The sequence below is a fragment of the Typopeltis vanoorti genome, chromosome 6, assembly GCF_054136105.1.
Source record: "Typopeltis vanoorti isolate ZY-2024b chromosome 6, IOZ_Tvanoo_1.0, whole genome shotgun sequence".
NCBI lineage: Eukaryota > Metazoa > Arthropoda > Arachnida > Uropygi > Thelyphonidae > Typopeltis > Typopeltis vanoorti.
Window position 1 is genome coordinate 116,762,177 of NC_143554.1, and position 16,005 is coordinate 116,778,181.

Here is a 16,005-nt window from a genome sequence, read left to right on the forward strand (position 1 = left end):
TACACTATATATATGAGTTAAAATTTGCCAGTCGCCTGCAGACGTTTTTAAATTAGCAATTTTCGCCAATGTTACTAAAAAGATTCCCCACCCCTGCCTTAGACAGATCATAGAAAAATATAAAGAATTCAGACTCCCTCTGGTAATGTGTTTCTTACACTACTCTAAAGCTTTTGACTGTGTTCAGCATGTGAAACTGTGGGAAGTAATGAAAAGAATGAGTTTTCCTCAACACACTATCAGGTTGATAGCCAACTTGTATAGGGAGCAAGAAGCCACAATAAGAACAGGTGTTGAATTGACTGATTGGCTTCAGGTTGGAAAAGAAGTAAAGCAAGGATGTTTACTTTCTCCTCATTTGTTTAGTATATATACGGAGGACATCATGTGCGAAGCATTGGATAAGCTCCAGACAGGAATTAGGATAGGAGGTAGATTGATCAGTAATCTGAGGTATGCTGATGATACAGTACTCCTTTGTAATGACAAGGGAGAACTAGGAGAAATTCTTGAAAAATTAACAAGATCGGTAATAACAGATCTTGTTATTACCGATGGAGTCCTTAGTGAAGAAAGAATTGAGGAAGTCGGCAAGTTTGAGTACCTAGGATCCATTATTAATGTGAAGAATTGCTGTTCAGAAGACATCAGAAGAAGATTAGGAATGTCTATAACAGTCAACTTGTCTAAAATCTGGAAGGATTGATCTATCTTCATTGGAACAAAGTTGAGGATTTTGGATATAGTTCTTTTTTAGATAAGAACTGCATCCAAATCCAGAAATAATTCTTTAGATAAGAATTATTTTCTTATCTAAAGAAGTCAGATAAGAAAAGGATATCTGCTTTTGATATGTGATGTTACAGAAGGCTGTTAAGGATATCATATACTGAAAGGCATACAAATGAATAGGTGTTAGAAAAGATCAGTAGAACTTTAAGGCTCTTTAAGGATATAAGACAGAAGAAAGTTAAAATATTTTGGACACATTGAAAGGATGGAAGGAGGACTTTTCAGTACAGTAATAGAAGGTCAAGTTCCTTTAAAAAGAAGAAGAGATAGACGGATCAGTGAGATGGATGGATGATATGTGTGTGGAGTAACTGATCTTCAGAGAGTTGAAGCTTCCAGAAAAGCAAACAACAGGACTACATGGTGAGGCCTGGTGTGGCACATCAACCAGCATCGGAGTGACCATACGACAGTGGTGTTCAACCTTTTTTACTACGCGAGCTACTTTTCTATAAAAAGTTATTCAGCAATCTTCTCTCTTATATAGATCACATTCCCCTTTTAATTATTTTAATACAACAAATATTTTAATATAACAAAAAATAAAATATGGGAATAAAATATTTATTTCTCTATTTTGAAAAACCAAAGTTAGAAAAAACAACAGATGGATTACAAACTCACAAGTTACAGGAAATGCTGGTTGATTTAAAAAAAAAAAAAAAAAGTTGATGTGAAATTTGGCATTGTTTGGACCTTGCAATATTTTCATAGTCAACTTGATATGAAGAAAGGGCCAATTGCAGACAATCATCCACATGATCATTTGTAATTTGGTTTCTTAATTGATTTTTTATGACATTCATATTTGAAAAAGTGGATTCTGACAAGTATATCGATCCGAAACACGACAAAATTTTTCGCACAATATCAGTTAATATTGGAAATTTTTCATGTGCATACTTCCAAATGACTTCATTGTTTATTGATTTTAAATGTAAACTATTCTGAATGTTTATTATCTCAAGTTCTACTTCAGCTTGGTTTATATCAAACAGCCCACTAATTTTATTTGAAATTTCTGTGATGTTCAAGTTTTCTTGAAATGGATTATTGATAAAAGATACAATCATTTCAGTTTTATTAAAATTTTTAAATCTTGAATTTATTTCTTCCTCAACTAATTCTATTTCACAAATAAATTCTTTTAAATCATAGCAAAGCATTTCTTGATTTGTTAAAAAAAATTTTAATAAATATGGGAGATGTCTAAATTCATGGTCATTTATATTTTTCTTTAATGAAAGTAAGTATTGTTGAAAAGTTTTTATTGAACTTAACATGTCAATTAAATTTTTATCTCTACCTTGTAACTCTAAATTTAAATTGCTTAATTTCGTACAGAAATCTACTAAAAATGAAAAGTGTAACAACCATCTTTTATCACTCAATTGTGGATAAATATCTCCTTTTTCATGAAGAAAATTTTTTATATTGTTAATTAATACAAGAAATCTTTCTAAAAATGGACTTCTGCTGAGCCAGCGAACATTATTGTACAACAGAAGTTCCCTATCATCATCTGCCTGTAATTTAAATAACCGCCGTTGCAGGGCTTTTCCTCGAACAGAATTTACAATTTTAAATGTAATATCCAAAACATCTTTTGTGTTTAATCTGTTACTACACAGTACTTGTTGGTGAATAATACAGTGGTACGCTAAAAAATCTGGATATTTGTCATCGTTTTTACATAATGAAATGAAGCCTGATTTATTACCTATCATTGCAGGAATACCATCAGTAGTAATAGATGCAAGTTTAAAAAGCGGAAGTTTGTGTTGTTTCACAAATTCATCAAATGCTAAAAAATGTCCTCTCCTCTAGTCCTTCCCAATAATGGTATAATTTTCAAAAGTTCTTCTTTACTTGGATAATCTTGAAATACCATGCGAATAAATACCATTAACTGAGCAATATCAGTGAAGTCGTTTGATTCATCAAATTGTAATGGAAACGCAACACATTGGTGAATGTCTGACATTAACCTGGCCTGGAAACGTTTTTCCAAGTGAGTAACTTGTGATCATTGTCACCAACCGGAGGTAGAATAGTTAGGTCTTTAAATGAAACCCACTCTAACACTATAATGAAATTTAACACTATTGGACCTTAAGTTCCTTCTGTCACATGCTGCTTTAGGAAGTTGTCTCGGAACAGCACAATAAATTTAGTTTTCATTCTTTTCCATGAGATTTTACTCCTACCCAATCGATGTTTGGATAATTAAAGTTCCCCATTATGATTACTCTTTTCACACACATCATTTTTAATTGGTCTTACACTAGCAACTGATCCACTAGTTCTCTAACAGTACCCCATGATGTATTTGATGTTGTTAGACTCTATCTCACAAAACAAGTCTTCCAATGACTTCTGTTTAGCTATGTTTATATGTGACTTAGATTTCATACAGTTTTCCCTGTAAGATTACATGCCAAGAAATCTTCTCTATATTTTTTCCGTTTTTTTTTTTTCTTCCTCTCTTAAACTTCTTGACTCTACCTTGTGTACTATTATTCTATTTCTCCATTTCTTACATATAACTTCCCTGACTAAATCAGCCAATCTTTCTTTTGATTGTGTCATTAGGCTTTTAAGGTGTTTTTTTTTTTTCCTATTTTTCTCCAATAATATTTGCATATTTGAACTTACAATTCATAACCAAAAGCTTTTTAACTTTGATTCTTTATAAAAATTTCATATTTTTCTTTAAATATGACAGCCCAGCCAAATTGTGATCACTTCCTGCTTCAAATCCCTTGTGTATTATTGTATTCATAACTGTTCATCAATATCACCATGTTCAAACAAAAAGATATGTATAAATTCACATGGCGAGAATAACAAATTTCATGATTCATGCCATGTTGCCTGTACTAGATATATAGCAGTCACCTACAGGTACTGGTTATTATTAGCCATGTTGTTTTCTGCAAGTGTTCTCAGAGCTTGTCTGTAGATTTGTAATTCATTTGTTAGTATCTAGTGTGCTGTTTAGGTCTCCAGCAAGAATAGTGTTCCCTTTTTCTTTGTTACTTCTCTCTCTCTCTCCAAGGACTCAGAGAATTCATCAACATTTATCCTATCTTTCCTGGATACATCAGTTTTTGTACCACCCTTGTGCAATGAGATTGACATGCATTTTTTACTGTTTCCTTTTATGGTACCATAGGCATAAATAAGTCACATTTCAAAATTTTCCTAGTCTGAACTTTCCATACATCGCATACTTGAAATTGCCTACCATTCAAGAAATTTATCTTCGTGTTTAATACTGAATGCTCTATTTTCTCCTTCCTTTTCATGATCACTGTTGTCTGAAATAATTCATCTCATGGTTATCACCACATATGCTTAAGGAATGTGCACCACAGTTGGTTATGCCCTTGACCTGGTTATTTAATGAAAGTCTTACAGTGGATAGGGTTCCTAAGGAGCACCACTCCACAAGCATGGTCCTAATTCTTTATTAAGAAATTTACTTAGTCTTCCAAAGATCCACTTCTACACCTGGCCCACCCAGGGGTTTACAAAATCCAATGTACCTGCAACCTACCCTACATAGGGAGGAAAGAGAACGCAATCAGAAAAGACGAACACAAATGACACATTAAATACCTCTGCGATGGTAAAACAGGCCTACAGACTACTCACTCCAAACATGCCACAGAATCAACTGGAAAGGCACCAAAACCTGGTTGAGAGAAAATTCAAAGAAGCTTGTGAGATGCTAAAACATTATCCAAGCCTGAACAAAAATTATGGATTAATCATTCCAAGGATGTGGAGGAATCATCTGCAACTCTTATAACAGCCAGAACAAGCCCAGAAGAAAATCTCAATTAAATATCTTTTTAATATATATATATATATATATATATATATATTTTTTTTTTTTTTAAATTTTTTTATCAGCTAACGCCTTTTTATTCCCGTATACGGGAGTAGGCGAGGCCATTTAGCCCTATCTAACTTTTGGAGACCGAGTGGGCAGTTCAATCTCCACTGGTACCCAATCAGAGATAGATGGCCCGGGGCTATCACTAATTAAGTGGTCCGCAGTGAAGAGATACGGCTCAAATGTGCCGCCATCTCGTGGTCCCTAACCCTAACACAATATATTTAATGTCTGAAATAATGTGGGTTCTACGGTCGATTTTCTTGAGTTTACAGGACGAAAAACCTAAGTTTCCGGGAGGAAAAACCTGCTTTCCCGTGCCAGAGATCGACTAACTCGGGAACCAGTCGAAAAAAGGCTTAGAAAAATTTCCTCTAGTCGCCGACTAGACTCGAAACCAAGTCTTCCTTCATGCGGCCAAGCACCGTGGTGTGCAAACGCCACATCCACTGAGCTACACAGTGTTCTTCCCCCTCCCCAGAAATTTTTACCAGCCAGGTGGAATGAAGCATTAGCTGGGCGTACAAAAATTTTGAATGAGTTAGGAAAGACCCTTTTTCATAACAAATTAAAATAGTAATTTTATTACAAATTACTTCAAACAAGGATAATATTTATATAGTAATTATAACAAACAAGACTAGAATTTTTCTTATTTTCTCATTAAGTAATGAAAAACCTTGTAATGCTCACAGCTTAAAATTCTATACATTAATTCTTCTCTTCTTTCTTAGAAGCCCAGTTGTCAGCAGCTTTTTCGTAATTAAAATCTGTTGGATCTGGTCCCTCCAGTGAAATCAGCATCAGATTATTTAGAGTGTTCTGACTGATGTGATTCCTCATACAAGTTTTTATCCTTTTTAATGCAGAGAAACCCTCCCTTTCACATTCAGCTGTGCTCACAGGTATGGCCAGTCCAACAGCAGCTAGTTTTGCTAAATTTGGAAAAGACTCTTTGAGCTCAGATGTTGTTGCTAATTTCAGCAGTATTTGTCTTGGATCTAGATTTTTGTATGACTGCCCATTAATCATTTTTGATGCAACTGCCCATTCTAGTTTAGTGCTTTCATAGTTTAAAACTGCAGGAATTCCATTTCTAGAATAATAATCAAAAAGAATTTCAGAAGCCTCGCGTTGATCGTGACTTTCTGCATTGAAAAGTCTTGAAAAGCAGAAAATGATTGGCATATCTGGAATAGGTGTTTATTAACTGTGCCTATTTATCATATATTGCAGTCTTAAACATAATAACATTAGAATCTGAATAATCAATGTGAAGGTCTGACCATTCACCTGAAAGATGCTGATGAAGATTTTGAAAATGACTGCCAGGAGTGTCTTTCAATTCCATGATGGGTAATTTTCTGGCTTCTAAGACTGGCTCTATTTCAGTTAAGTCAACATGCCTTTGCCATGATCTAGACAAGTTAGATAAATGCAGTAACACATCTGAGAGCATCATTAATGAAGTTACGAAATTGTATGTTCTGATATATTTACTTAAACCTTCAGTTATGATATCATTTCGTTTGGTGGCCTCTCCTTCCAATGCAGCAATTTCAAACATCAAAATTATGAAAAAGATCTTCTTTTTCATTAAAATTACGTAAAAGATCTTCTTTGCAACCAATACTGTTGTATTCGAGATCCCATACCCTTAGTCAATACCCTTAAGGAACCTTAAAGTTCTACTGATCTGTTTTTCATTTGTATGCTTTTCAGTATATGATATCCTCAGCAGCTTTCTGTAACACCACACTTCTTGCTCCCAGCTATCCTTTTCTTATCTGACTTCTTTAGTTCCAAGTCTCACATCCATAAGTCACTGTTGGAAAAACAACTCAATCCAAAATCCTCAACTTTGTTTCCACGGAGATAGATCCATCCCTCCAGATTTTAGACAAGTCTCTGACTGTTATAGGCATTCCTAATCTTCTGACATCTTCTGAACAGCAATTCTTCACATTAATAATGGATCCTAGGTACTCAAACTTGCTGACTTCCTCAGTTCTTTCTCCATTAAGGTACACTTGTTCCTCAAGAGCATCCCTGTTTGCATTTCCATTCAGAACCATAATCTTTGTCTTGCTAGGATTGAGTTGAAGGCATCTGTTATTACAGATCTTTTTAACTTTGTCAAGTCCTAGTTCTTCCTTGTCATTAAAAAGGAGTACTGTATCATCAGCATACCTCAGATTACTGATCAGCCTACCTCCTATCCTAATTCCTGTTTTGAGCTTATCCAGTGCTTCACACATGATGTCCTCCACATATATATATATATATATATATATATATATATATACTAAACAAGTGAGGAGAAAGTAAACATCCTTGCCTAACTCCTTTTCCAACCTGAAGCCAATCAGTCAATCCAACACCTGTTCTTACCATGGCTTCTTGCTCCCTGTACAAGTTGTCTATCAACCAGATAGTGTGCTGAGGAAAGCCCATTCTTTTCATTACTTCCCACAGTTTCTCATGCTCAACACAGTCAAAAACTTTAGAGTAGTCTAAGAAACACATTACTAAAGGGAGTCTGAATTCTTTATATTTTTTTGTGATTTGTCTAACGCACAGGATCTGATCTCTGGTGCCTTTACCTTTCCTAAAACCTGCTTGTTCCTCAGGCATCTCTATCTCAACTTTGGTCTCAATCCTATTTAGCAAGATCTTCAATAAAATTTTGCTTGAATGAAATATTAAACTAATAGTTGTATAGTTCTTGCATGCCTTCATATCCTTATGTAGTGGTGTGAAAACCAACTTCTTTCAGTCTCTAGTCCATGATCCTGTCTCCCATATCCTTGTAATCAATCTATGAAACACTCTTATACCTCCATCCCCTGTGGCCTTTATAAACTCTGCTGGGATTCCATCTGCACCTGGGGCATTATTGCTGGTAAGATGCTTAACTGCTCTTTCAACTTCATGCCTAAGTGGAGGAGGTTCCAAATAGAATTTTCCTTTTGAGAGGGCTCCTTCAAATTTTCTTTATCCACTATTGCACAGTTCCTCACAGTATTCTTTCAGTCTGTTTTTGATTTCCAGGAAGGGAGCATCACTAATAGAAGAAGCTCCCTTCTTATTATTGATGACATTCAATTTGGGCTTAAACTTGTGCATTAGGTCACAAACTAAATAAAACATCCTTTTATAATTGTGCCTCTTATCTCTTCACATTTATTAGTATAAAACTTTTCCTTGTCCTACTTGATGGCTCTTCTGACTTCTCTATGTAATCTCATATTCTTCAGTCCCTGTGTTTCTTTTTTTCCAACTGCCTTCTTTTGATTAGTTCCCATGTTGAATCTTCTTATTGGGCTGAGATATTTCTTGGCTCTATGCTGTATTATCACCTTGACTCCTTCCGAAAGCATTTCTGCTGAGGTCTTCTCATTGGTCTCCAAACAATCATCCATCCGAGTTGATGTTTCTTCTGTGAATCCACTAGGAATTACTCTAACATCCAGTCTAGTGGGATGTACCTGGCTTGGAAGTTTTCGGAGTCTTAGCCTTACTTTGGCTCTTACTAGCTGATGGTCTGTACCACAATCTGCTCCAGGACAAGTATGCACATCTGAGATGCTCGTGTTCCACACGGCTCTGATTATTCTGTTCAACAACTGATGCAGCATGAGGTGTATTATAAGGCACAACCATATTAGCATTTTGGAGTGAAATTACTGCAAGAAAAAATGTGGTAGGATTGCCATGCCCTTTCCACTTATCTGGGAAGTTTTGTCCCCAAATCATCCCATGTTGGCTAGGTGGGTTGGGACTTACACTTACTAGGTTAGGCAGACTCCCACTGCATAAGATGAAATTAAATAGAAAAGATTCACCCCCCCAGTCCTCAAATACTCTAAATAGCATTGGGAAGAAGGGGCAAGAAGGAAAGAAAAAAGGGGAGGGGACCAGTCTACAGATGTATGTTACATGAAGTAAGACATGGTCCAGCATCAGGTACCTCTGGTTTGCCACATGCCCCTACTCATCAAAGTGAGCCCTTGCGGAGGATTTTCTACCTGATTAGTATAAATCAAATTTTGCTTTCACAGTGGATTTTTACTTCCTTGTAACATGGATATTTATGAATGTTTTTAGTGAGTCCATCACTCTGTTTATTGAAGGCCTAAAGTTGCTTGAAAAAGCAAAATATGTGGTTTCTTTAGAAAGGAGTTTCTGGCATCATCTAGCCCTTAGTCCACTTAGTACTAATATTTGATAGAGCTTACAGCCTTTCATAGGTAGGATTCATATAAAAAAAAAATACCACGAAGTTGTCCCAAAAATTTATTATCTGTTGTATATAAGTCGTTTCATTCTCTTAGTCTCTCTCATCTGAAAGTTCTCAATTAACCAATTAATGAGTTCATATATTATTTCTACTTTCTCCACTATGATAACACATACACACATACAAACCAGAGGTACCTGATGCCTATGAAATGCCACAATGTCTTGAACTCTTCCTGAATAAGAATATAGGGTATTAATATACTCTAAATATTTTCCAAAAAGCAATAACAACCTCATCATGTTTTCCTTATTCTGCTCTTCTAGCAGTTTAAGATAAATCAGTGTGTTACCGACAGTTTGGTGGAATTAAAAGACAAGCAAGTTATTTTTAACTGCTTTTAGAAATAGTTATTTTTCTGCTCTGGTTGATTGTTGTTATTTGTAGTTATTTAATTGAAACAATTAGAATTTTTAAATTTTAATTTCAAATGCATTTATTTGGGTTTTCCCCCCCTCAAGGTATCACACCTATGTTGCAATTAATTAGACAGATTTTTAAGGATGCTGAAGATGACACTAATGTTAATCTTTTGTTTGCTAATCAGGTAAGTGTTTATCTCTGTAATTAACTGTTAAATTGTACATTTTATATCAGCTTTCATTAAGATGCTAGCTGGTGTGAAAATATTTTTTCTTTGACAATTTTAAACATATCTTGACCAATTTTTCTTGATTTCACAAGAGAGGAGAAAGGAGAACTCTTATGAATTTTGTAATTATTGTAAGATCTTTTTAGGATAATTTAGTGATTCTGTAATGAAGGTGGCAGGGCTTTTTGGAAACTCAGGCTTTTCATCCCTTGAAACAGGCATCTGACCAGTAGAAGTGCATAATTAACATAACATAGTCAGAATTGCACACAGGAGTGTTGGCAAATGAGTGGATGAGGTGACTAAAATCCCCACTATTTGATATATAGATCGAAAATAGCTAGTAGGGTCACTTATAAGAGTCAAAGCTAGATAACTGGAAGAAGACCTCCACATAGCTTTTAAGGAATGCAGAGAACCAGTCAGTGCTGGAGTCAGCTCGCATGGGCCAATTGTTAAAGTTTCAAGAAGCTTGCAAGCTGGTTGACAATAGCTATAAACTGTAGAGCAGCACACACCTCAACCCACAGTGGCAAGTGACATTTTGGGTGATAAGCTTGTTTATTGAGAAATGGAACATCTAGCTGGGGTGCACTTATTTTTCTACCATTTGTGCTTCCTCCTCCTCCCCTCCCCCCGCCTCATTCCCAGTGCATCAGCTTTTCTAGGGATTATCTCTCTTTGTAATTTTATAGGAATATTATTTTTCAACAAATATCCACTTAATTTTTCTTGAGCCACTTCTTAAGGTGGTGATATTCTTATGATCAATGTCTGGCAAAGATTTCACGTTTCTAGAATTGTTGTGAACCTAATAAGGTCATTACCCTTAAAAGAATAATGTTATAAAAAATGTTTTATAAAGTTATAAAAAAAATAATAATGGTACAACAAGTAGAGAGCAGGCAGGATTCAGAAGAGGCTTCTTCACAATCCAGGTCATTTCACAACTAACAGAAAAATGCAGAGAATACCGAATCCCCTCTATGTTTCCCCTTTATTTTAAGGCATTTGATACCATGGAACATAATGCAGTCATCAGTGCCTTACTGGAAATAAATGTGGACCCTACCTACATCCACATGATAAAAGAAATTAACAAAAATCAGACCACACAAATAACCCTATTTGATCAACCTATAAATATAGATATAAAGGGAGGGATCAGCCAAAGCAATGTGATCTCCCCCCAATCTATTTACCAGCACTTTAGAATACGTTCTGAAAAAGAAAAAAAAATTGACCTAAATGGAGGAATAAGCATAGATGGTGAAAAACTACAAATCCTTATGTTTGCTGATGATCTAGTACTGATATCCCACAACCCACAAGACCTAGAAGAAATGGATGAAAAAATATACACAAACAGCAATAAGATAGGCTTAGAAATGAATCTAGAAAAAACAAAATGGATCAAAAACATCTACACAAGTGACAGTTCACCTATGTATTAATAACATCCCTATAGAACAAGTTGACTCCTACAATTACTTAGGACAAACAATAAAAATGAATAACGATTTATCTGAAGAACTAGCAAAAAGAAAGAAAGCTGCATGGCTATCATTCAGCAGACTAAAAGAAACACTGATCCAAATCTTGAGTATATGCAGTATATGAAAGCAAGATGAGATGGGCAGGTCACATAGCCAGACTCAGGGATAACAGATGGACATATAGAATACTCAACTGGCAACCAAGAATAAAGAGAAAACCAGCAAGACCACCTACAAGATGGGAAGATCCACTAGTGAAATCTATGGGTATAACATGGAAGAGAGAGGCTCAAGATCGAGATTGTTGGAGGCATCTTTGTGACCTGTACTCATGGAGAAATCCTGAGTGAAACAAAGGTCCATCAAGGTAATCAAGATAAACAACAAGATGAATGTCATGCCAGCTGGACCGTTGCCCAGTTAAACAAGGTCCCGACTAATTTTGTCAGGAAAGTAGGGGAAACAGTGAAAAGTTGGCGATTGGAACAAACTCGGACTCAACATTAGCAGAATTCAAGGTAGGCACCATAAACATCTATCAACAGAAACAATGTAGAGCTGGCAGAAGAATTAGAGAAGTACCATGCCAACATAATTGGTGTTACTGAAATAAAGAAGACATACAGTGAGATTTGTCTAAATAATTACATGTTATGTTCAAGTAGTGGTGATCAGAGCAAGAAAATAGTAGCTAAAGTCTTAGACACCCAACATGAAGATAATCTTGAATGGTAAGCAGTATATATTAAACTGATTTGGCAAACATCAAAATGAGGAATTGGACAATGAGACTTGTTTCTGCCATTGATCCAACAGAAGACTCTACTAAGGAAGAAGTGGGGGATTTTCTGAGTCATTAGAGAAAAAAGCTTATATAAAGAAAAGGAAAAGCTAGTCCTTGTTGGAGATCGAAATAAATATCAGATGTATAGAAATGTGGTAGGAAAATCAGAGAAAAGGACAAAGCTAATAATAATGGCAAGAACTTGCTGGATTTTTGTTCAGGACATGGACCATTAATCACTGATAGGATGTTCCAACATAAAGATAAACAAAAATTTACATGAAGGAAATACAAGAGATAAAACTGGTTCAGGATACAACTATGCAAGGTATTTAAAATAGGATGTGATCACCATTTAGTTTTGAGCAGAAGAATATTGAATATCACATTGAAAAGAGATATGTGTGAGAAAATTTTTAAAAAGAATTAAAGTTGAATAACTATCAGAGGTGGATCTGTAAACTTATGTATACAAAAATATTATTGGAGGAAAAATGAAGGAGTTTGAAAACAATAATCAAACTTTTGAGGCTTATTAGTAGATTTTGAAGAAAACATCAATTCAGCCAGAGAGGTATGTGACAATGCTGTCTGCAGTGATAAAAAAAAATTAGAATATATTGGAGTCAAGAAGTTAGGTTGTCATAAAAAAGTAGAAACTGTATCAAAAGTTTTTGGCAAATAAGCAAGCAAGCATATGCTCTGAAAAAATACAAATTTTGAAGAAAACATTGATTCAGCCAGTGAGGTATGTGGCGATGCTGTCTACAGTGATAGAAAAATCAGAATTCCATATTGGAGTCAAAATGTTAAAGATGGTCATGAAAAAGAAGAAATTGTATCAAAAGTTTTTGGCAAGCAAGCATATGCTCTTAAAAAAAAATACAGAGGAAAATGTAATAAAGAAAATCATTCTGAAAAAGTAGTTAAAAAGTCTTAAAAAGACCTTTGTAAGAATATAAAAGATAAATATGAGGTTGCAAAATGTTCTGGGGGCTATTGAAAAAGCTTACAAGTGGAGGAAATAGTACTGTAGAAGAATCAGATGATAAAGGTAATGAAAACTGAAGGTAAAAATATTCTATGGGCTTGGAGTAATTATTTTGAAAGACTATTAAATAAACAAGAAATGACAGAATAGTGATAGAAAATATTCAAGATGAATGCAATCTTATGTATATATATATATATTTTTTGAGGTAGAAAAAGCCAACAACAACTTGAAATATGCTGTTATAAAAGTTTTACAGTGGCTGCAATGCATGATTCAGAAGGCATAGTCAGAAATCAGATGATTGGAATAGAACTTCTCATAGTATTCATCTAGAAAAAGAAATTGTCAAAGAGAAACTTGATGAACAAGTTGAGTTCAGGCCAAACAGGAGTTGTCATGATAAAATTTTCACTCTTCATTAACTACACTTAAATAAATCCAGTGTAACCCTACAGGATTCCCTAACAAAATTGAATAACTGCTGTAATAAATTTAGTGTGAAAATAGTCAGTAAAAATATGGACTATGAAAAGGTGCTAGAATATGGAGAAATTCAACTGCATTCTGAGCATTGGCCATGTGGTTAGCATTCCTGCTCTCCAACCAACAGGCTGCGAGTTCGAATCCCACCATGGGCATGGATGTTTGTGATTGTGTTTAGGTAGGAGACGAACGTTATCGCCTGGTGTAATACCACCATCTCGTTTATTGGAGGCCTGAAGTGGCTTGAAAAAGTTCCATGTTTGGTTTCTAGAGCAGGGTTTCCGGACTGTAAAAAATAAATGAAAAATCCATATATATGTATGTATGTATCCCTAGCCCACAATGATACAAAATATACTGTTGACTTACTTGACTTATCTAGGCTATCAGCCCGGGGGGGGACTTTTGGCCTCAAGCAACACATGACGCCACTGGGCACAGTCCTCTGCAACTATCCACCATGTTCCGGTCTCCAGCCCGACAGCCTGTAGATCCTCCTGATCTGCCCATCTCCTTCTCGGTCTCCCTGGTGGCCTCCCTGATCGGGGTCAGGTCTCTCACACTTGTCTCACAGTCCTTTTGGGATCCATACGGTGCAGGTGCCCCAGCCACTGAAGACGCCAGGATCGCAGCTCCTTCAAAACGTCTGCTGAGTTGTACAAAGCGTGTATGGCAGCATTAGACTGCCTCCTCCAAATTCCGTCTGCCATGATCCCTCCATAGATATCGTAGCATCTTATTCTCGAATACTCTCAGGTGGTCGACTTGCCTCACCGTGAGAGCCACGCTTTGGCACCATAGAGGAGAACAGGTCTGATCAAAGTCTTGTATAGTCCCACATTTGTAGTCCAAGATAGTAAACGCGAGGTGAAAAGGGAATGCACCTGGTAGTAGGCCACATTCGTGGCATTCACCCGACTCTGGACATCTGCTTCGACTTTGTTGTCTTCAGTCACAGTAGACCCCAGGTACCTAAATTCCGTCACCCTTTCAAACTGAGCAGCTCCCTCTAGATCTTGAATGGCATGGCAACTCGTGAAAAGGTACTTCGTCTTCTCGGGATTTATCTTCAGGCCAACGTCTTCCTCAATAGCAATAACCAGTGCCACTGCATCATCCCGTTGTGCGCCATGACGTTCAGGTTGTCTGCATAGCCAAGAATCCTGACTTGCATCTCCCATGTTGACTCCACCCGCCACTTGCTGTATGTTTCTAATTACTTTTTCCAGCACTAGATTGAAGAGAATCGAAGAAAGCCTATCACCTTGCTTCACACTGGTCTGTACTTGAAACTGGTCCAACAAGTCGCCTTCTGCTTTCACTCTTGCTCTAAATCAGCTACACACACACCTGCACCATTTTTCGGAGTTTTTGAGGAATTCCCAGCTCTTCTAAAACCTGCCACATTTTTGGGCGTATAATTGAGTCATAGGCTTTAGAAAAGTCTATGAAAATATTATGGACTTCCCGGTTATATTCCCAACACTTTTCAAAAATTTGGCGCAGCGTTAAGAGTTGGTCTATTGTAGAATGGTTCCTCCTAAAACCTGTCTGGTAATCACCAAGACACTCTTCTGCATATGGTGTGAGGTGCATTAGCATGATGTTAAACAGCACCTTGTAGCCAGTCATCAGCAGTGAGATGCCCCTATAGTTGCCGCCTTGAGACTTATCTCCTTTCTTATATACAGGGGTGATCAGCACCTCCTTCCACTCGTCCGGCAGACGTTCTTCCCACCAGAGCAGCAAAATGAGCAGCTGCTCCATCAGGACATCCTCGCCATTCTTCAGAAGCTCCACCAGAATGGAGTACACTCCTGGAGCCTTGGTAAATATGGTAAATAATCCACCTTGGCTGGATTAAATGTACTGTACGTTTGCAAATAATCTTTTGCATATAATTATTTTTCAGCATGTGGACAGCACGAGTAATCTCACTAAACGTTGGCTCTTCAATATATGGTTCAGCAGTTTGGTAAAGAGTATGGTTCTCTGGTATCGACATTCAGCAAGTTCTCAAAATATCTATGCCACTGAGCGAGAGCGTGTTTTAAGTTTGTTAGAAGATTTCCACTCTCATCTCTTATGGTTGCCACTTGTGTCTGGGCACCTCGCATGGCTTTGATCATCTGATACATTTCCTGCCCATTATTCTCCACCCTATTTCTCTCTATGCTGGCCACCTTCCCATTAAGATACTTCCACTTTTCCCTGCATAGACATATATTCACCACTCTTCTCACCCTCTCATAAGCAACCTTCTTCCTGCTGTCTGCTAAGTAGTTCAGTAGTGCTTCCTTCGTTTCGCTACAGCTTCTTCACACTCTCTATTAAACCATACCTTTCTTCTTCTCTTTCTCTTTCCCACAGTCCTCGAGGGAGCAGACATGACCATATTTTTGATGGTATCCCACATCCTATCCGGATCACCCTCCTCCTCAAAGCAGTTCAGCAGCTCTAACTGGAATCGTGTGGTAGGATGCAAAGGCTTTTGGACCGCAATTCTGTGCCTAAAATCGTAGGCTACCAGGTAGTGGTTGCTATCTCCGTCTGCTCCTCTAAAACGCCTCACGTCCAAGATAGAGCTGTGGTGATGCCGATAAGTACATGGTCTATTTGGTTAGCTGTTCTAACGTCCGGCGATCTCCAGGTCTGCTTGTGGA

General features: G+C 36.7%; 1 protein-coding gene across 3 annotated transcripts in view; it reads left to right on the forward strand.

Annotated features, from left to right (window-relative positions):
- LOC150105848 (NADH-cytochrome b5 reductase 3-like) overlaps nt 1-16,005 on the forward strand; it is a 147,184-nt gene that overhangs the window by 103,397 nt on the left and 27,782 nt on the right. For all 3 annotated transcript variants that reach the window (XM_090393620.1, XM_090393621.1, XM_090393623.1), the window contains exon 9: nt 9,455-9,540. In XM_090393620.1, coding sequence (XP_090249746.1) covers nt 9,455-9,540 — 86 coding nt within the window. The remainder of the gene's footprint in view (nt 1-9,454; nt 9,541-16,005) is intronic.